This window comes from Vitis vinifera, chromosome 16 (assembly GCF_030704535.1).
Source record: "Vitis vinifera cultivar Pinot Noir 40024 chromosome 16, ASM3070453v1".
In the NCBI taxonomy this organism is placed as follows: domain Eukaryota; kingdom Viridiplantae; phylum Streptophyta; class Magnoliopsida; order Vitales; family Vitaceae; genus Vitis; species Vitis vinifera.
In genome coordinates, this window is record NC_081820.1 from 14887848 (window position 1) to 14911515 (window position 23668).

Consider the following 23668-nt stretch of genomic DNA (forward strand, 5'->3'; position numbering starts at 1 on the left):
GAAATGAAGTGGTTCTATCTGAGCATGCCATTGGGGTTTCTGGTGGGTTGTTTTGCTCTGTTTTGGGTCCGTTAGTATTCAACAATGTGTGGAGGTATACTTATTTTCAATTGTTGGATGATATGAAATCCAAATTATCGGGATGGTAATTGTCAGATAGTTCTAAGACCTTTTTTCCGTGGCATTATAAATCTAGTCAAATATATCTGAATGGAAATGTCAGTCTAACACAACTAGTTATGAAAAATGTTATTCATTGCAAACAGATCTCATGCCATTGTAAATGTAAGAGAAGCAATCTGTGAAATAAAATTATGAGTAATTGCAAAAAGCCCCTTAAAATGTTTCTTTCTTCCTAGATGAAACCCGCCCCAGGTGGTTCTCTGATTTAAAATTTTTATTTTCTTTCATAGCCTTTACTCAATTTTCTTGGCAACCACAGTTAAAGTTTCTTCAGATGTAGGTGAGTTCAGCATTTTCAAGCTTTATACTTTCAATATTCATATTAGTTTCAACTGCTCACATATTCAATCTTATCATCTTGACTCCATTCTCTAGTCTTTCATTCACCATTTATTATCTATTTGTGGCTTCAACTTGGACTTGTCTTTTTTCATGTAGTTGCTGCCTCGCTGCAACCTCACTGCAATTTACTCCATTCAGTTTCCACAAAGTTGATTACCATGGTTTGTTGTAGCAGCTCTCGAATAGGATTTCGAATCCTTCAAACTTTTAATTATACCTTTGTTCAAACCTTTGCAATTTGCATAATCATTTTATCACCCAAAGGTCTCATTCTGAACGTTTGCTTGTCAAAGACGAAAGCCTAATGCCAGATTAAAGGATTATAACAATGGCAAGAACACTGAAAGTTACTTCAAGATCAGCTATGATTAATAATTAACAAAGGCATGGTTGCAAATTTCCTGGTGGACTTCACGAAAAGTAAAGAATCTGACACAACATGAGCATCTAACCTAAGCATAAGTTTGCCATGGGAATTTAGGGTGGACTTATGTAAACACCATTACTCAACAGGAGAAACCAAGTTCCTTTTATGGCTTTGGTCACCGGCTGAATTTAATCCCTCAAGTTCCCAGGCTTTTCATGGCTTGACCTTCAACTTCAATTTCTCTCTTTACTCTGAACTTTTAGATTAATGAGTCTGAAATTTGTTATCAAACGCATTGACAATGAGAATTCCACATTGGCGTGCTGAGTAAAATTTCATTTCTTTCAATTTCTGCAAGCAGTTTTTTAAAGCCATCTCATTTTCATAGCCTATGGGTCAAGCTCATGTCCTCACTACCTACGGGCCAGTTGTCTGCTTCTGCTGTTGGGTGGTGAGAAGAGTCAATAGATATGACTTCTTTTTTTCGTTATTTGTTCCTAACCATGTGGAAAGTTGACCCAAATAATTAAAACATATAATTTGGATTATTATGTATGCAAATGGAGGAATAGATGTGAAGTTCTATACAGATGAAAATACATCTATAAAATGCAAGCAAGTTTTAATGGACTTTTAAGTAACTGTGATTAAAGGTTGCAGCAATCTTCGTTTTGCTGCTAATGGTTATACTTATCGTTGTTTGCCAATAGCTTCTTTTTGAGTGAGAAAAAAATGATGATCCTAAAACTACTTTGTGTCTAGGGCATATTGAGTGAGGAGAGACAAATTTACGTATCCTCGGATAAATTACATTTTCATTTGTAAAATTGCATTTTTCTTTTAATAAACTCAGCAAACGGCAAAACCCAGAAGATTTTGCCATTTGCCTCTTTGCTAGTCAAGCATGGCCAAGCCTAATTGCAAACGGACCATATTCTCATGACATTGTTTTTTACTGGTTGGGCAATATGGTAGAGCAAATCACAAGAAGGACAAGATCATATGGTTATCCTTTCTTCTTTTCATGGAAAATTTTGTCACGGTCCCTCTCATTACTTGCAAGACAACCACGGCAGGAAAGAGTCATCCTTCTAATACCAGAAATAATCCTTGATATTTTAAAATTTTTCACACGGAGAAAGCACAGGTCATGATACTGTTATAGGTATAACATTAATGTATATCCATTAGATTTATACATGGTGCATGCTACATGTATCTCTACTTTTATAGAGTGATTTTACTCTTTAATATAAGATATCTGATAATTTCATCATAATCCAATAATAGGGATGACAATGGGATAGGTTTTTCCGAATACCTACCCGTCTCACCCCAAATAGGAAGAGATTGGGATAAAGATAAATGGGTTCAGGACAAGTTTGTGAAGTTTTTGAAAACCTGGATGGGTTTAGGGCGAGTATGTGTACAACTTTATCCCACTTCGCCCCACCCCGATTATGCATAATTCTAAATAAAAAATTATTTTAGTTGATTTTTTTTTAATTTTTCAAAATTTTTTAATATACATAAAATATTACTTTTCAAAAAAATAAATTATAGATATTTATAAGATTTCTTTATTTATAGATTATATTTTAAAATTTAAAAATAAAAATAAACAGGATGAGATGGGGTAGGTATGGGAATTTCCTATACCTACCCTACCTAGCCCTATTTATTTATTTATTTTTGAGTGAGGATGAGAATAATATAAATAAACGGGACGAGGTTGGGATGGGAGTGATCCATCTAGAACTCGCACCTTTAGCATCCCTATTGTGGACCCCGCATTTTTGTGCAGGCGCTCCCACTAGATGGTGAACTCACTTTTTTATTTGAAAAAAATTTATTGTTTTAGAAAAAGACTTGGTGTCGCTACTTATTTTTGTTTTATTTTTAAAGGGAAAACAAAATAAGAAAAGACACCCTAAGTGTAACTCCTTATTTGGAAAAAATGACATGTGAAAAACCAAACCTGGGTTCGAGGTCAGGCTACTTATTAGGAAGATATAGTAAAGACTGTAACATCCCTCTAAGCCCATATCCATACGACCTCTACTAAACGAATTAAGGGAATTGTGGCAATTAATTAATTAATTATGGATGCCAAGAAAAATAATTAATGTACAAATCATGGTGAAAATCAATATACATAAAAATAATAATGAAATCTAATTACAAGAATACACAAAATAAATGACAAGAGGATTATGCAAATTAATTCATTGAATTGATTAAAAAGAAATATTTTTTTTTTCAAGAAATTTCAAAGGAGTTTATTAAAAACAATTTCAAATTAATGATTTCAAATTATTTATTTACAAAAAAAAAAAGTTTCAATTTATTTTCTCAATTTCATTTGTATTCAATTTTTTAAAAAAAAAAAAATTATTTACACTTATTGTACCAAAGAATTTATTACAAAATTTCAATTTGGGCACAAAAATTGCTTTTACTTTCTTTTACAAAAATTGAATGAATTTTTACTATTTTGTTTACAAAAGTATTTCAATTTGTTGTCATTCAAGAAAAGTGGTATATACAATTTATTAAAAAAATATAACTTTATTTGCAAAAGAATTTTCAATTAAAAATTAATTTTTGGGACAACTTTATTTACAGAACAATTTTTCAACAATTATTATTAAACACGGAAATTTTTGGACAATTATTATTAAAAACAAATTTTCAAATTCTATTAAAAACATTTTTTTTTTATTTTTCTAAAATCATTTTTCTGAATTTTTATTAATAAAAAACACTTTCTTTTATTAAGAAGAATATTTTAAAATTATTATTTTATTAAAAAATATTTATTAAATTATTCCTCTTATTTAATTTTTTTTTATTTGTTCCATATTCAATTTTGTACAGAACAAGTAAACATACATAAATAAATATTTACAGAAACCAATATAAATAAAACCAAATATAAGTGGGAAATCAAATAAGTATCCAAATAAGCTAACAAGAAGCTCAATGTCTTCCTATAGCTTTTCAAGTCTTACTTTCTTCCATGAAATTTCATGCTCCACGTGTCATAAATTCGTACTCAGCCAAAAAAATTGCAAAATGGACCCATGCAAAAACAAAAATAGTCCAAATTCAAATTTCAAATTAGTCCAATAAATTTTACTAATTAAAAATGAGCTCAAATTAACAAATATAATCCAACAAAAATATCTCACATGTCATAGATCATAATCTAACATTTCCAAATTAATAGCCAAAATATAAACTCAATTAATCAAACTCAAAATATGATAAATTAAAATAAATCCCATTAGGTCTAAATTTAATATCTCATAATCCAAACTTAATTTAATATACAAACCTAAATCCACAACCAAAATCAACCTAATTTAATATGCAAAGCCACATCCAAAATATACCACAATATTATATCATATCCAAATTAAATAATTCAAATGAGTACAACCTTATAAATTATCAACTAATCTAACCCAAATTAACAAATTCAAATTAATTCACCAACAATAAATTAGCTCAAATTTCATATTAATTCTCCGATAACAAATTAACCCAAATTCCATATTAATTAACAAAACTCAAATTTCATATTAATTCAATAATTCAAATCTCACCAACAACAATTACTATTAAAATCAAATTAAGAAAAATGATAATGGAATGAGAGAAAAAAGGAAGGGGTTGCCGGCTGGTGGTGGCTTGCCAGCGACAATGAAGGTTGATGGCTTTTTGAAAAATGAAAAAAAAATAAGAAAAAAAAAATGAAGGTAATGAGAAAATGTTAGGAAGAAAATGGGAAAAAGGGGGGGATGAAAGGGACTCGACAAATGGGTATTGGGGCAGTGTTTGGGAAGGGTTGTAGAGAGAAGAAAAAAAAATGGAAGAGCAAAATGGGGGTCGGTCGTGTGTGGGAGTTCAGAGGGCGAAGAAAAAAAGAAAAAAAAGGAAGAGAGTAGATGGGGAGCCGATCACCAAAAAAAAAAATGGGAAGAAAAAAAAGCTAAAAGAAAAAAAGAGAAATGAGAAGAAAGGAGAGGGAAGAGGGGAGAGAGTGGGCGTGTGGCCGGTGGGGTGTGGTGTTGGGGGAAAGAAAAAGATGAAGAAGAATGGGGAAGAAAAAGAAGAAATCAAATAAAAAAAAGAAAAAAAATGGGGGATAATGATATGGGGACGGTGGTGTTGGGAATGGGGGAGGTATGGGGATGGGTGGAGGAGAGAGGAGAGAGAAAAATAAATAATAAATAATAAAAAAATAAAATGCAATAAAACATAATAATAATAATAATAATAATAATAAAACAATATACAAGATTAAAAAAAACTAAGAATTAAACGGTGAGTGAGTAAAAAATATTACATGTAATTGAGATTTAAAATCTAATGATAAAATTGGACTCAAAATTAATGTAAAAATAAAATTGGGACAAATTTTGGGGTCTACACCTATCCAATGATTTCTAAAAACTAATATCTTATACTTTCTCATTTATTGCCCTCTTTAATTTTTATTTTTATTTTTGGTGGGGATGAGCTGAAATAGATATATATAAGTATATTTATATATAAGATTATTTGGTCTCTCGATCAAATTCCAAAAGCATTTGTTAGATTTCATTCTAACAAATTTCACAAAATAAATATAAGTATTTTTAATCTTCTTTGTTTCTTATTAATATTTTACTGTTGATATTTAATTATATATATCTATATATTATTAGCCATCATTTGTATGAAATGTTTTTTTAATTATTTATGTAATGAACTTATTCTAAAATTTTAATACGATGTTCAGTTCCTAAAACAAGCTAATTAAATAAAAGAGAAAAATATAAGAGAAAATGATTTGCATATACTTGAATAACATGAAAAATGATAAAAATAAAAATAGTAATAAGATTCCCTTTAAATAAAAATTATTTAGTTTGTAAAAATATCAAAGCCAGCATCATGGACTCCAACAGACAAGTTATTGGAGACAGGATCGGTATTATATTTTTAATAAAATATATAATTATGTCATTTCTTTCAATTTCTGCATGCAGTTTTTTAAAGCCATCTCGTTTTCATAGCCTATGGGTTAAGCTCATGCCCGACTGCCTACGGGCCAATTGTCTGCTTCTGCTGTTGGGTAGCGAGAAGAGTCAATAGATGACTTCTTTTTTTTCGTTATTTGTTCCTAACCATGTGGAAAGTTGACCCAAATAATTAAAACATATAATTTGGATTATATTATGTATGGAAATAGAGGAATAGATGTCCTTTTAATGGACATGAAGATGAAAATACATGTATAAAATACAAGCAAGTTTTAATGGACTTTTAGGTAACTGTGATTAAAGGTTGCAGCAATCTTCTTTTTGCTGCTAATGGTTATACTTATCATTGTTTGCCAATAGCTTCTTTTTTAGTGAGAAAAAAATGATGATCCTAAAACTACTTTGTGTCTAGGGCATATTGAGTGAGGAGAGACAAATTTATGTATCCTCTTATAAATTACATTTTCATTTGTAAAATTGCATTTTTCTTTTAAATAAACTCAGCAAACTGCAAAACCCAGAAGATTTTGTCATTTGCCGCTTTGCTAGTCAAGCATGGCCAAGCCTAATTGCAAACGGACCATATTCTCATGACATTGTTTTTTACTAGTTGGGAAATATGGTAGAGCAAATCACAAGAAGGACAAGATCATATGGTTTTCTTTTCTTCTTTTCATGGAAAATTTTGTCACGGTCCCTCTCATTACTTGCAAGTCAACCATGGCAGGAAAGAGTCATCCTTCTAATACCAGAAATAATCCTTGATATTTTAAAATTTTTCACATGGAGAAAGCAGAGGTCATGATACTGTTATAGGGATAACATTAATGTATGTATATACATTAGATTTATACATGGTGCCTGCTACATGTATCTCTACTTTTATAAAGTGAATTTTACTTTTTAATATAAGATGAATGATAATTTCATCATGATCCAATAGTAGGGATGACAATGAGATAGTTTTTCCGAATACCTACCCGCCTCACCCCAAATAGGAAGAGATTGGTATAAAGACAAATGGGTTCAGGACAGGTTTGTGAAGTTTTTGAAAACCTAGATGGGTTTAGGGCGAGTTTGGGTACAACTTTATCCCACTTCGCCCACCCCGATTATGTATAATTCTAAATAAAAAATTATTTTAGTTGATCTTTTTTTTAATTTTTCAAATTTTTTTAACATACATAAAATATTACTTTAAAAAAAAATTATAGATATTTATAAGATTTCTTTATTTATAAATTATATTTAAAAATTTAAAAATAAAAATAAACAGGATGAGATGGGGTAGGTATGGGAATTTCCTATACCCTACCTATCCCTATTTATTTATTTATTTTTGAGTGAGGATGAATATAATATAAATAAACGGGACAAGGTTGGGATGGGAGTGATCGATCTAGAATTCGCTCCTTTAGCATCTCTATTGTGGACCCCGCATTTCTGTGCATGCGCTCCCACTAGATGGTGAACTCACTTTTTTATTTGAAAAATATTTATTTTTTTTAGAAAAAGATTTGGAGTTGCCACTTATTTTTGTTTTATTTTTAAAGGGAAAATAAAATAAGAAAGGAAATCCTAAGTGTGAGTCCTTATTTGGAAAATATGACATGTGAAAAACCAAACCTGGGTTCGAGGTCAGGTTACTTATTAGGAAGATACAGTAAAGATCGTAACACTCCTCTAAACCCGTATACATACGGCCTCTACTAAACGAATTAAGGGAATTGTAACAATTAATTAATTAATTATGGATGCCAAGAAAAATAATTAATGTACAAATCATGGTGAAAATCAATATACACAAAAATAATAATGAAATCTAATTACAAGTATACAAAAAATAAATGATAAGAGGATTATGCAAATTGATTTATTGAATTGATTAAAAAGAAATATACTTTTTTTTTTCAAGAAATTTCAAAGGAGTTTATTAAAAACAATTTCAAATTATTTGTTTACAAAAAAAAAAAAGGTTTCAATTTATTTTCTCAAATTTCATTGGTATTCAATTTTTTTTTTTAAAAAAAAAGTTATTTACACTTATTGTATCAAAGAATTTATTACAAAATTTCAATTTGGGCACAAAAATTGCTTTTACTTTATTTTACAAAAATTGAACGAATTTTTACTATTTTGTTTACAAAAGTATTTCAATTTGTTGTCATTCAATAAAAGTGGCATATACAATTTATTAAAAAAAATATAACTTTATTAGCAAAAGAATTTTTAATTAAAAATTAATTTTTGGGAAAACTTTATTTACAAAAAAAAATTTTGATAGTTATTATTAAACACAGAAATTTTTGGACAATTATTATTAAAAACAAATTTTCAAATTCTATTAAAAACATTTTTTTTTTCTAAAAGCATTTTTTTTAAATTTTCATTGATAAAAAAACTTTCTTTTATTAAGAAGAATATTTTAAAATTATTATTTTATTAAAAAAACATTTATTGAATTATTCCTCTTATTTAAACAAAAAATTTTATTTGTTCGATATTCAATTCTGTACATAACAAGTAAACACACATAAATAAATATTTACAAAAACTAATAGAAATAAAACCAAATATAAGTGAAAAATCAAATATGTACCCAAATAAGTTGACAACAAGTTCAATGTCTTCCTATAACTTTTCGAATCTCACTTTCTTCCACGAAATTCCATACTCCACGTGTCATAAATTCATATTCAACCAACAGAATTGCAAAATGGGCTCATGCAAAAACAAAAATAACTCAAATTCAAATTTTAAATTAGTCCAATAAATTTCACTAATTAAAAATGGGTCCAAATTAACAAGTAGAATCCAACAAAAATATCTCACATGTCATAGACCCTAATATAAAATTTTCAAATTAATAGCCAAAATATAAGCCCAATTAATCAAACTCAAAACATGATAAATTAAAATAAATCCCATTATGCCTAAATTTAATATCCCATAATCCAAACCCAATTTAATATGCAAACGTACATCCAAAATATACCACAATATTATATCATGTCCAAATGAAATAATTCAAACGAGTACAACCATATAAATTATCTACTAATCTAGCCCAAATTAACAAATTTCAAATTAATTCACCAACAATAAATTAACCCAAATTTCATATTAATTCTCTGATAACAAATTAACTCAAATTCCATATTACTTAACAAAACTCCAATTTCATATTAATTCAATAATTCAAATCTCACCAACAACAATTACTATTAAAATTAAATAAAAAAATGAATAATGATAATGATAATAATAATAATAATAATAATGGAAAATGGTTGTGATGCGAAGTGAAGAAATGAGGGAATGAGAGAAAAGAGGAAGGGGTCGTCGGTTGGTAGTGGCTCACTGGTGGCGACTGGCTGGTGGCTTTGCTAGCGACAATGAAGGTTGATGGCTTTTTGAAAAACGAAAATAAAATAAAAAAAGAAAATGAAGTTAATGGGAAAATGGGAGGAAGAAAATGGGAAAAAAGAAGGGATGAAAGAGACACCGAAAATGGGTGTCAGGGCAGTGTTTGGGAAGGGTCGTAGAGAGAAGAAAAAAAAATGGAAGATAAAATGGGGGTCGACCATGTGTGGGAGTCCGGAGAGGGAAGAAAAAAAGAAAAAAAAAAGGAAGAGAGCAGATGATGGGGAGTCAGCTACCAGAAAAAGATGGGAAGAAAAAATAACTAGAAGGAAAAAAGAGAAATGAGTAGAGAGAGAAGAGAGAGAAGAGGGAAGAGGGGAGAGAGTGGGTGTGTGGCCGGCAAGTGCGGTGTTGGGGGAGAGAAAAAGATGGAGAAGAATGGGAAAGAAGAAGGAGAAATCAAATAAAAAAGGAAAAAAAAATGAAGGACAATGAGATGGGGTCGGTGGTGTTGGGAATGGGGGAGGTACGGGAGTAGGTGAGAGTAGGTGGAGGAGAGAGGAAAGAGAAAAATAAAAAATAATAAAATAATAAAATACAATAAATAATAATAATAATAATAAAACAATATACAAGATTAAAAAAACTAAAAATTAAATGGTGAGTGGGTAAAAAAAAATCACATGTAATTGAGATTTAAAATCTAAGAATAAAATTGGACTCAAAATTAATGTAAAAATAAAATTGGGACAAATTTTGGGGTATACGCCTATCCAATGGTTTCTAAAAACTAACATCTTATACTTTCTCATTTACTACCCTCTTTAATTTATTTTTTTTGGTGGGGATGGGTTGAAATAGATATAAATAAACAAGATAGGATTAGGATGGGGATGATCCATCTTGAACTCGCCACGCTACCATCCCCATCCTATATTTTCTAAAAACTAATGTCTTGTACTTTTTTATTTAATGTCACGGTTAGAATTCAAATGTAGATTTCTTATATATATATATATATATCTATTTATACACCCGCTCAAAGTTTAAAATCTTGGTCTCTCGATCAAATTCCAAAAGCATTTATTAGAATTCGTTCTAGCAAATGTCACAAAAGAAATATAAGTATTTTTAATCTTCTTTGTTTCTTATTAATTTTTTACTATTGATATTTAATTATATATATCTATATATTATTAACCATCATTTGTATGAAATGTTTTTTTAATTATTTATGTAATGAACTTATTCTAAAATTTTAATACGATGTTTGGTTCCTAAAACATGCTAATTAAATAAAAGAGAAAAATATAAGAGAAAATGATTTGCATATATTTGAATAACATGAAAAATGATAAAAATAAAAATAGTAACAAGATTCCCTTTAAATAAAAATTATTTAGTTTGTAAAAATATCAAAGCCAGCATGGACTCCAACAGGCAAGTTATTGGAGACAGGATCGATATTATATATTTAATAAAATATATAATTATGTCATCTTTAATATAGTATTAGGTTTTACTTAAAATTGCAGAAAATGGAAATACTTTTCTAAATTTACATCATAGCAAGTGTAACTATGTCATGTCATGTATTTTCTCTTCCACGAAACTTATCCATATGCACAACTAGTCCACACTCCACAACTATCCTTTTTTAACACAATAATTGACCTATCAACATCAGAAATTTTTAGAATAAGGCAACACTATAGTCTTGGGGGTCATGCCTCTAATGACTATAAATATTGGATAATGCTTGAAACCCTTCACATTGTGTGCTCTAAAATCATCTAGCCTAATGGAGTTGTACATGAGAGGTTTGGTCGTTCTTTTGCTCTATTTTCTTTTCACTATAGCCACAAAGTTTGGTTGTTGTGTTGGGCATAGTCCAAAGGCTCTTTGTAGAGAAGAAGAAAGGGAAGCCCTTTTGAGCTTCAAAAGAGGCATTCATGATCCTTCAAACAGACTCTCTTCTTAGGCCAGTGAAGAGTGCTGTAATTGGGAAGGAGTTCATTGTCATAACACAACAGGAATTGTTCTCAAGCTCAACCTCCGATGGGATCTTTGTCAAGATCACGGTTCTCTGGGTGGTGAGATAAGTAGTTCTTTGTTGGACTTGAAGCATCTTCGATACTTGGACCTAAGCTGTAATGACTTTGGGATCCTTAACATTCCAAAATTCTTTGGTTCCCTCTCCAATTTAAGATATCTTAACCTCTTTACAGCAGGTTTTGGTGGTGTTATTCCTCATCAACTTGGAAATTTATCCAAGCTGCATTATCTTGACATTGGGAATTCTTATTACGACCCAAGAAATTCTTTGAATGCTGAGGATCTTGAATGGATTTCTGGTCCTACCTTCCTAGAGTTCCTTTACATGTCAAATGTGAACCTAAGAAAGGCATCAAATTGGCTACAGGTAACGAATAAGTTCCATTCTTTATATGACTTGCGCTTGCCTTTTTGTGAGCTTCATAGTATTGACCCTCTCCCGCATGTCAATTTTTCATCTCTAGCCATCCTTGACCTTTCATATAATTATTTTATTTCTTCATCATTGGATTGGTTTGTTAATCTTAACTCTCTTGTTACTCTTAATTTAGCAGGCAGTAATATTCCTGGTCCAATTCCATCAGGTCTTCGTAACATGACTTCTCTTAGATTCCTAGATCTTTTCTATAACAATTTTGCTTCTCCTATTCCCAATTGGTTATATCATATAACCAACCTTGAACACCTCAATCTTGCATCCCTCTATATTGAATCTAACAATTTTCATAGTATGCTACCAAATGATATTGAAAATCTCACTTCTATCACATATCTTGACCTATCATACAATTCTCTAGAAGGAGACATACTGAGATTTCTAGGAAATCTTTGTACTGGCCAACTTTCGAGTTTGTCATATGATAGGCCTGGAAAAGGTCTAGAGCGTTTAAGGTTGAGAGGAAATGAACTTTTAGGTTCTTTTCCAGAAACTCTTGGAGAATGTAAATGTTTAGAACATTTAGACTTGGGAAAAAATCGGCTTTCAGGTCATTTGCCCAGTGAACTTGGCCAATTAAAAAGTTTATCGTACCTTTCTATTGATGGAAACTTGTTTTCTGGTCAGATTCCTATCTCGTTAGGAGGACTTTCATCCCTAAGTTATCTAAACATTAGGGAAAACTTCTTCAACGGTATTATGTCTGAAAAGCACCTTGCCAATCTAACAAGTTTAGAAGAATTGGATGCATCTTTAAACCTGTTAACTTTGCAAGTCAGCTCCAACTGGACTCCTCCCTTTCAACTCACAAGATTAGAATTGGGTTCTTGCTTTCTAGGGCCTCAATTTCCTGCATGGCTTCAAACACAGAAGTATTTGCGAGATCTAAACATGTCCTATGCAGGAATCTCCAGTGTCATCCCAGCTTGGTTTTGGACACAATCCTATCTTATTGTAGATCTATCTCACAACCAAATCATTGGAAATATTCCAAGTTTACATTCATTCCATATCTATCTGGGCTCAAACAATTTCACTGGTCCACTGCCCCGAATCTCTTCTGATGTAGCAAAACTAGACCTCTCCAATAATTTATTCTGTGGATCTCTTTCACCCATGTTGTGTCGGAGAACTGATAAAGAAGTAAATTTATTGGAGTCTCTAGACATCTCAGGAAATCTTCTGTCAGGAGAACTTCCCAATTGTTGGATGTATTGGAGAGAATTAACGAGGTTAAAATTGGGAAATAATAATCTGACGGGACATATACCTAGCTCCATGGGTTCTCTAATTTGGCTCGGTTCATTGCACTTGCGCAACAACCATCTCTCCGGAAATTTTCCACTTCCATTGAAAAATTGCTCTAGTCTAGTGGTTGTAGACCTTGGTGAGAATGAATTCACTGGGACCATGCATGGATGGGGAACTTCGATGGAAAGTTCATTGAAACATTACCAGGGGATGGTGAGATTAGATATACACCGGGTCTAATGGTTCTTGTCCTTCATTCGAATAAGTTCAAAGGAAGTATTCCTCTTGAACTCTGCCACCTTGATTCCCTTCAAATCCTGGACTTGGGAAACAACAATCTCTCTGGAACCATTCCCAGATGCTTTGGTAATTTCAGCAGCATGATCAAACAATCAAATTCAAGTTCCCCCTTTCCTTTTCATAATGCACGTCATTTTGATTCGGAATCAACCGACACAGCAACGCTGGTTATGAAAGGAGTAGAGTACGAGTACGGCAACACTCTTGGCCTCCTAGTTGGCATAGACCTCTAAAGCAATAAGTTCTCTGATGAGATCTCAGAAGAACTCACAGGTCTCCATGGATTGATATTCTTGAACCTGTCTAATAACCATCTCCAAGGGAAGATTCCTGTGAAGATTGGAGCCTTGACATCACTGGAATCTCTTGATCTCTCCATGAATAGACTTTCTGGTGTTATTCCTCAAGGTATGGCAAAAATATCATTTTTGAGCCATTTAAATTTGTCATACAACAACTTCTCTGGCAAAATTCCATCAGGCACCCAGATCCAAGGCTTTAGTCCTCTCAGTTTTATTGGCAACCCGAAGCTTTGTGGAGCTCCATTGACTGATGGTTGTGGTGAAGATGGTAAGCCAAAGGGTCCAGTTCCAGACGATGATGATGAAGAGGACAATGGATGGATTGATATGAAACGGTTCTATTTGGGTATGCCATGGGGTTTCGTGGTTGGCTTTTGGGCCATTTTGGCTCCATTAGCATTCAACAGAGCTTGGAGATATGCTTATTTTCGGTTCTTGGATGGTGTTAATAATTGTAAATAAATTTGGCAACCTTCTTTTCCATGTGTGATCAATAGCACTTTTATGAGTTTCTTCCATCCATGTTTTTTAATTATCCGTAGTTTGAATTTATCAGTTTTCAACATATCTATACTCACGAGTTATGCACAAATCAGAAGCTTTAATCCTAGCAATTTCATTGGCAATGATGGGCTCTGTGGGGCTCCTCTTACAGATGCTTGTGCTGGAGATTATGCACAACAAAGCCAAATATCGGGCAATGTTAATGAAGATGATGAATGGATCGAAATGAAGTGGTTCTATCTGAGCATGCCATTGGGGTCTGTGGTGGGTTTTTGGCCTGTTTTGGGTCCATTAGTATTCAACAAGGTGTGGGGCCATACTTGATTTTCAATTGTTAGATGATATGAAATCCAAATTATTGGGATGGTTGTAAATACAGATAGTTTTAAGACCTTGTTTCCGTGGTATTATAAATAGTATTTGGTAGTTTTCTTCCACTCATATCCTAATTTTCCCGTTGTGACTTTTCATTTTGGTTGCTGAGATAAATCTAACATGGAGTTTTCATTACTCATAGATGTGAAAAAATAAATATCTGGATAGAAATGTCAGTCTTAACACATCTGATTAAGAGAAATGTTATGCATTGCAAACAGATCTCATGCCATGAATGTAAATCTGTGAAATAAAATTTTGAGTAATCGCAAAAAGCCCCTTAAAAAGTCCTACTTTCCTTGTTTCTTTCTTCCTAGATGACACCCATCCCAAGTGGTTCCTTGATTTAAAAATTTTATTTTCTTTCCTAACCTTTACTCAATTTTTTTGGCAGCCAAAAATGGGTGTAGCTCAGCTCCTTTTTCAATAGATTCCTTTCTATTGTAATTGTTGTTGTTCTTATATTTAATGGAGTTTTCTTTTTTACAAACAAGGAAAAATCCAAGATCCACGGTTGAAGTATCTGAGTTCAGCATTTTCAAGCAACTTCCACAATGATAATTGAAGAACATAAACTATTTTTGAAAGGTTGAATTTGCTGATTGTTTTCTTTTCTTACATATATTGTTACAACGTTGAAAAAATAAAATAAAAACAATACCTACTTTCTTTGCACATTGGCAGATTGCATTATCTACTTCTCATGTAGAGATTCTACTTTGGCATGGATTGTATGCTGGCTGAGTTGGAGTTTCCTTTATCAATATTCATATTTATTTCAACCTGCTCGCATATTCAATCTTATCATCTTGACTCCATTCTCTATCTTTGATTTACCATTTATTATCTATTTGTGGCTTCAACTTGGACTTGTCTTTTTTCATGAACTTGCTGCCCAAGTACTTTGTAACCTCACTGCAGTTCACTCCATTCAGTTTCCACAAAGTTGATTACCATGGTTTGTGGTAGCTGCTCTCGAATAGGATTTAGAATCCTTCAAACTTTTAATTATGCCTTAGTTCAAACGTTTGTAATGATTGCTTGTCAAAGAAGGAAATTAATCATAATGCCAGATCAAAGGATTAACAATGGCAAAGACTGAAAGTTTCTTTGAGACCGGCTATGAGTAACAATTGATAAAGGCACATTGACAGAAAGAAAAATAAATCAGTTAATTCAGAATATGAAAGTTTTGATCCATGAAATACACATTAAGGTCAGGCTTATGGCAGATTTCTTTATTCCTGGTATCACTATAAGTATATAGCCTAAGCCCTTGCTTCCTACAACGCACCATTGGAAAATTTCCTTGCCGATTCATCTGTTGCAGAAATAGTTCTATGGAGAGGAAAAGTATTGGAGATGTGGTGGTTCTGTGGCTTTGGTTTCTGTCCTTAGCAACTATAAACATCCAGTTTAGTTTGAGTGATGGAACTTCAGATGTCATCTGCAGTGCAAGAGAAAGAAGAGCACTCCAGAGAATCAAACAAGGCCTTGTGGATCAGGGAAACTACCTCTCTTCATGGACCCGTGAAGCCTGCTGTTCATGGAAAGGCATTGGCTGTGACAACATAACTAGGCATGTTGTCAAGATCAACCTCAGTCGTGAGCCCATGGAAGGAGCTTTCTTGGGTGGGGATATAAGTACTTCTTTGTTGGACCTGAACCATCTTCAGTACCTGGACCTCAGTTGGAACAGCTTTGAAGGACTTCAGATTCCAGAATTCCTTGGTTCCCTGACAGGTTTAAGGTATCTTAATCTCTCCAATGCAGGTTTGACTGGTGATGTTCCTCGTCAACTTGGAAAACAGTCGAGCTTACAGTATCTTGATATTGGAGGCATTTCTCTGGATACCGAGAACCTTGACTGGATCTCCTCTTTCCGTCCTTGAAGTTCTTGACATGAGCTGGGTGGACCTAAACAAAGCGTCTAATTGGCTACAAGCAATGAATACGCTCCATTCTTTGTCAGTTCTAATCTTGTCTGACTGTGGGCTCGATAGCATCAATCCTCTTCCAGTTGTGAATTTTTCGTCTCTCCTGCACTGTCCTTGACCTCTCAGAGAATCAATTTGTTTCTCCAACATTTGACTGGTTTTCTAACCTTGGATCACTGCTTCACTTGATCTAAGTTCCAATAACTTCCATGGACCAATTCCTACCACTCTTTGCAACTTAACTGCTCTAAGATCCCTTCATCTTTTCAATAACAGCTTACTTCTACTATACCTGATTGCTTGAGGCACCTAACTAGCCTTGAAAGTATCGACTTTTTATAAAACAATTTTAATGGAATCCTTCTGGTTTCCATCAGAAACCTTACTTCACTTGTAGCTGAAGACCTGTCAAACAATGCCCTTGAAGGGGAAAGCCCAAGATCATTGGGAGAACATTGCAATCTACAAAGGCTAGATTTGTCATCTAATAAACTTGTCAAAGGTTTAGAGTTTCTAGACCTTGGTGCAGATGAAGTTTCAGGTCATTTTTTGAAATGCTTATCAGTTCTTTCTGATGGGAATAGTTCATCTTCTGGACCAACATCTGTATCTGTAAGAGGCTTGTCATCCTTGAGTTACTTAGATATGTCCGGGAATTCTCAGAAGGGTATAGTGTCTGGAAAGTACTTCGCTAATTTGACAAGGTTGAAATATTTACATGCTTCTTCAAACTCGTTTACATTGCAAGTAGGTTCTGACTGGAATCCTCCATTCCAACTAGAAATTTTGAAAATGGGATATTGGCAGTTGGGGCCTTTATTTCCTGCATCTGCAAACGCAAAAGGATCAGATGGATCTAGACATATCCAGAGTATGAGTACGGTGGTTCTCTTCCCCTTCTAACTGGATTAATAGACCTCTCATGCAACAACTTATCGAGTGAGATACCAGAAGAAATGACCCGTCTTCAAGGTTTGATGTTCTTGAACCTGTCTGTAAATCATCTTGAAGGACAACTTCCTATGGAGATCGGCGCCATGACATCCTTGGAGTCTCTTGATCTCTCCAGGAACAAACTTTCGGGTGTTATTCCACAAAGCCTTGCAGGTATATCATTCTTGAGCCATTTAAATGTGTCGTACAATAACTTCTCAGGCAGAATTCCATCAGGCACTCAAATCCAAGGCTTTAATGCGAGCTGTTTTATTGGTAATCTTGAGCTCTGTGGGCCGCCTCTCAGAGAAACTTGTATTGGAGATGATCTCCCAGAGGTTCCAATACCAGGGCCTGCTGATGAAGAGGACGATGATGATTGAATCGAAATGAAGTGGTTCTATATGAGCATGCCACTGGGGTTTGTAGTTGGTTTTTGGGCTATTTTGGGTCCATTGGCAATCAGAAAGGCATGGAGGGATGCCGATTTCCTGTTATTTGTGTTTCATAAATGCAAATTTAAGGGTCTCTTTGGATGTAGACTCATCACACACGGCTAACCATTCATTGATTTTTCATGTGTGCTCCTTTTGGTTGCCGAGAAAAGCTAGTCTGATGGGACAAAAGAGTGCTGGGAAAGTGTGTTCTTCACAGTGACTTCAAGGAAAGTCCTGATCAACCCTTAGGGCCAATCCAAAGTTTTACCACTGAGATGATTATGTGTTGGAAATTTGATTATGAAACGCAAGGCACTTTTTCATGGTTTCTTCAATATATATAAGCATACAAGGCATTTTTTCATATTTAAATTCCCATAGAGAATTTTATTCCTAAAAACGATTATGAGAAATATAATATTTTCCATTGAGTTAATCCATGTCTACAAGGGAAATAAAAAATAAAAATGTAAACATGCATTTTAATAATGCTTTAGAAATTGCTCTGTTTGCATCAGCAACAGCCTCTGCTCAAAAAATTGACAAAGTTAGCCAGCAGCCTCTCATAAGGAGAACTTGATTTGCATGTTGCACAAAAATTAATGTGAATGGTACCATAAATCAAGACAAGATAATTAAAAACAAGCATACATAAAAATGAATAAATATATATAGTCATAAGCCTATCTTCATCTCTTCCTTTTCCTTAATTTTTTCAACAACCAATCAAAGGTGAAAGAAATAGAATAAAATTCAATATCAAAATAACATAACAAATAGACTCAAAGTGGTCTTTTAGTTCCCACAATTTTCTCATCAAATAAGAATAACAAAAACCGCAAACAAGATAAATGCAGTAGCCTTCTTTTTTTTCCTTTGTTTACTTTTCTTTTTTCTTTTTTTCGTTCTTTTTTTTTTTTTGGTTGCCCTCAATTTTCTCAAAAAGACAGAAACCTAATGTTGGTTCATTATGTCCATAGAAGTAAATTCCATGCATTCCCCACTCGACTAAGCCGCTCCACTTAATTTAACATCTTTTTTCAATCTCAAGTAACAAAAAAAAAAAAAAAAAAAAACCTAAAAGCAAATTTTCTTTTGTTAAATAGAAAAAAGAGTGATCCAAGAATAAGTTTTCAAAAACAATAATAAAAAATAGATAGGCATTGTAAATAGTGTCAATCTTGTTGACATTATCCTTGTTGGCAGCCTTACTCTTATTCTAATAGTGTCTCAACCTTCAACAATTCTAATATTCACTTTCTTTCTTACTCTTGTCATGCTAGACATTCCTAGGATTTCTTGATTTTCACATGCCATTTCTCAATTTAGATATGTCCTATCCATTACATTTTTTCTTATTTCTACCTCCGCTCTCCATGTTTAATATTGATTTTGAGTTGGAAATACATTTTTCATGCTTCATGATCACCACAATTATGATCATGTCCACTATCTTCAAAAGCACCAATTTGGATTTCCTAGATGAACTAGTGATTGAGGTAAAAACTCCCTTCCAACTCTCAAGTAATAAGGATTAATGAGGATTGAATTTCATCATCAAATTTAATGTCAATTGAATTTAATTCACCTATGGTCTCATTAAATTTATTAAGGTGTTGCTTGAAATCCTATTCTCAGACATCTTCAAATTAAATAGCTTCTTATCCAAGTGTACCTTATTTGTTGTAGAAGGCTATTAGTACATACTGGCTAGGGCGGTCTATTGTGTTTTTGATTTTTACATTGAAAGCAATCGATTTCTACAAGGTTAATCTAATCACACTAATGGCTTTGCAATTGAGCAAATCCTATTCCTTTTCATCCATCAACTTTGGTTTCCCTCGTAAAAATAGATATAAACCTTTTTTACATAGATAATCCTCCATTTACATCTTCCAGAAACTAAAATTCATACTATCAAACTTCTCTATTTTGTGTGAATCCTTCTCTAATCCCATTACTTCCACAGAAATGGCGATTGGTCAAACACGTTAAGTTTGGATTTGTGAACCTAGGTGCTCTTATACTATTTGCTAACACAACTACACACATACACAACAAAAATAAGAAAAAAGAAAGATATTTTTAATGTGGTCCGACAATCAATGTCATCCCTACTATTATGGGGCACACCAACACTCAAGAATTCACTAATTAAATAAAGATAGAAAAGTTACAATGATGAAGGCTCTCTTTCTCCTCTCAATTGCAACTACACACAGTATTTTTTTTTTCACTTATTTACAAAAACTTAAATTATAAAAGGGTTAAATGCAATAACTAAAAGGACAAAATTATTATTTCAAAAAATAAAAAAAATAAAAAAAATAAAAAAATTCTCCAAGAATGTTGGAGAAATTACAGGTATGAAGCTGGAGGTATAATGAAGAAAAGCTGCAGATATGAAAGAGAGAAGCTGATAAATTTTATTCCAGTTGAGATGAGATATTTATACAAGAAAAATAAAAAATTCTTCCTATATTTTCTGCATATTTATTTTGGTTGTTACACCTGTTTTTGAAATTTAAAACAAACGAAGTCATAATAAACTTGAGCTAATCTTCAGCAAAGACTAAGTCTTCAAGGCTTGGAATCTGGAATGCCAACAACTGAACACTCCTCCTTGGCATTCAGATGACAAACACCTATCTTCTTCTTAAGAGCTTCAAACCTTACCATTGGTAAAGGCTTTGTGAATATATCTACGAGTTGATTTTCAGAGGAACAATGAACAAGTAACACTTCATTGGATTGTTGAACTTCTCTAATAAAATGATACTTGATCTTAATATGCTTTGTTCGACCATGAAACATAGGATTTTTCGAAATTGATACTGCAGAAATGTTGTGACACATAATGTTGGTTGCTTCAACTTACTCTTGCCCCAAGTCTTTCAGTATTTTTCTTAACTATAAAGCTTGATTTACAGCGGATGCAACAACAACGTATTCTGCCTCTACTATGGATTGGGTTGTGGTTTTTGGTTTCTTTAAGCTCCAAGTGAAAAAACCTGAGCCTAGGGAGAATAAGTACCTTGAAATACTTCTTGAATAATCAACACAACCACCCCAATCGCTGTTGGAGTAGCTTAACAACTTTAAATCACCTTCTGCAGATTTTGAAAATTGAACTCCAAGAGCAATAGTTACCTTGATGTACTTTAATACTCTTTTAGCTGCCGAAAAATGTTTCTCACTTGGTGAGTGCATGAACTTGGAAAGCACACTAACAACAAATAGTATGTTAGGTTTGCTAGCTGTTAGGTATAAAATGCTACTAATTAAGCTTCTATATAAGCCTTCATCTATTTTCTCGGAGCCGTCATCCTTGCTTAACTTCTCGTTGGTTGTCATAGGAGTAGACACAGGCTTGCAATCTTGCACTTTAAATTTTTTCAGCACATCCATAGCACACCTCTGTTGGCATATGAAAATTCCTGAACATGATTGCATCACTTCCATTCCCAAAAAGTACTTCATAACTCCAAGATCAGTCATTTCAAAGACTTTGTTCATCTCATCCTTGAAACTTTGAATTAACCCGGGTTAATTTCCTATAACAAGCATGTCGTCTACATAAAGAGAGACTATTAAAAGCTGGACATAATCAGTTTTTACATATAAGGTTACTTCACTCTGACTTCTAACAAAACCAAGTTTAGTCATATGTTTGCCCATGGTTTCATACCAAGCCCTGGGGAGCCTGTTTCAAGCCATACAATGCCTTCCTTAGAAGGTACAATAGTCCTATTTGCCTGGAGCCACAATCCCATCTGGTTGCTATACACATATCTCTTCATCAACAAATCCATTTAAGAAGGCATATTTAACATCTAACTGATGAATATGCTAAGAATTTTGAGCAGCAAGTACAAAAAGTAACCTGATAGTGTCATACCTTGCCACAGGAGCAAAAGTCTCCTAATAATCAACACCATACTATTGAGCATATCCCTTCACCACTAGCCTAGCTTTGTGCTTGCATATCGAACCATCAGGATTGAGTTTTATTTTGAAAACCCATTTCACTCTGATCACCTTGTGATTTTTAGGTCTCTCCATAACCTGCCAGGTTTCATTCTTATAAATTATCTTCATTTATTCTTGCATTGTTCTCCTCCATGCTTCAGAATCTTTGGCTTCTACATAACTTCCTCTCCGAGACACCATTTTTTTGTTGAGTGTATGGAGTTGTTAGCTGACGTTTGATGCCTGAAGTACTACAAAACTCAACAAATTGACTGGAGGTATATTTCGTACCATTGTCGGACCTTAAGATTTTAATGCTCAAGTTGCTTTGATTTTCTACAAGGGCTTTGAATTGTTTGAAAACATAGAATACTTCCTTCTTTAGTTTGATTAAATATACCAACACATTTTGGTATAGTCATCTATAAAGAGAATGAAGCATTTGTTACCACTCAAAGAAGTTGTTTTCATGGGACCACAAACATCGGTGTGTCTGAGTTGAAGCTTTTCGGTGGCTTTCCATGATTGATTATTTTTGAATGGCAACCTTGCTTGTTTGCCTTGTTGACAAATCTCACATATTTGAGCTTCATCAGATACGTTTGGCATGTCTTCCACCAACTCAAGTTTTTTTAGCTCTACTAAGCTCATTTGGTTATAGTGTCCAAACCGTTTATGCCATAGGTCTGAAACACTTTGAGTAACTCCAGCATATGCATATTCAACAACATTCTCTCAATTGATGGCAAAACTCTTGTTTTTCATCTCCATACAAAGCAATTTCTCTCCATAGGGATCAAAGATGATGCACTGGTTGTCTTTGAATTCCATGGAATATTGCTTTTCAAGCATTTGACCTACACTCAATTGATTTTGACTAATATCAGGTACAAATAACACATCAGAGATGAGCTTGATACCTGAATTTGTTTTGATAGCAATCGTGCCCCTTCTCTTAACATCCACGTATCCACCATTGCCAACTTTCACCGTAGAGTTGTAGGTTTTGTCAAGGTCCTTGAATATTGTAGCATTGTGACACATGTGGTGTGTGCATCCACTATCAATGAGCCAATCATTATAAGAGTCTTAAATTGAGAAACATGATGTTACAAAGAGTTTCTCCTCCTGCAAATCTGCATAAGCAACTTGTGCTTGCTGAGATTGAGGACCTTCATTTTTAAATTTGCAGACTTTGGTAACCTGCCCAAGCTATTTGCAGTTTCCGCACATTGTGTCTGGCCTCCACTAACAACATTTCTCCAGATGCGTAGTCTTCTTGCAATGTGAGCAGGTTGGACGTTTCTTCTATTGGGGCCCTTCTTTGTTGTTCTTCTCTCTGCTTTTACTTTTCTTCTTGATAAACTAGTTTTTGTCTTTATTAGATTGTAGGGACTGCATTTGAACAGCACCTTCTGTGACGTTCTCTAGCCACAAAGCTCTTCTTTGCTCTTGTGCTTGGAGTGCATGCATTAGTTCAGCAAGTGAAATTTGTGAAAGGTCCCTAGATTCTTCAAGAGATGAAATCTTGGACTTAAACCTCTCAGGAAGTGTCACAAGAACCTTCTCCATGATCCTCGCATCAAAAAATTCTTCACCAAGCGACCTGATTTTGTTAACAATCAAAGCAATTCTGTCAGAATACTTGGTGATAGTTTCATCTTCTTGCATGGTTAGAGACTCGAAATCCCTTTTCAAATTCAGTACTTGTATTTGTTTGGTTCTATCACTTCCTTGATACTCCAATTTAAGCTTGTCCCAGGCTTCTTTGGTTGTTTTACAATTCTTAATTATATGAAATATTGAGTCAGCAATTGAATTTTGGATTAAAGTCTTAGCTTTAAACTTTTTGGTCTTTTCATCAGTATGAGCTTTGATTTGTTC

The 23668-nt window shown here is 33.3% G+C and overlaps 3 protein-coding genes across 3 annotated transcripts; all 3 read left to right on the plus strand.

The window, feature by feature from the left end:
• Window positions 1–13194: 13194 nt before the first annotated feature.
• On the plus strand, window positions 13195–14457 carry LOC100246163 (receptor-like protein EIX2). Its single transcript, XM_019217963.2, has 4 exons — window positions 13195–13393; window positions 13589–13735; window positions 13808–14083; window positions 14186–14457. Exons 1-4 carry the CDS (start codon window positions 13195–13197, stop codon window positions 14455–14457), a joined length of 894 nt encoding a protein of 297 aa, XP_019073508.2.
• A 1391-nt stretch (window positions 14458–15848) lies between these two features.
• On the plus strand, window positions 15849–17348 carry LOC104877348 (receptor-like protein EIX1). The gene is made up of 2 exons (XM_010647723.1): window positions 15849–16330; window positions 16823–17348. Exons 1-2 carry the CDS (start codon window positions 15849–15851, stop codon window positions 17346–17348), a joined length of 1008 nt encoding a protein of 335 aa, XP_010646025.1.
• A 53-nt stretch (window positions 17349–17401) lies between these two features.
• On the plus strand, window positions 17402–17761 carry LOC132255292 (putative receptor like protein 25). The gene has a single exon (XM_059743367.1). It carries the CDS (start codon window positions 17402–17404, stop codon window positions 17759–17761), a length of 360 nt encoding a protein of 119 aa, XP_059599350.1.
• Window positions 17762–23668: the final 5907 nt, after the last annotated feature.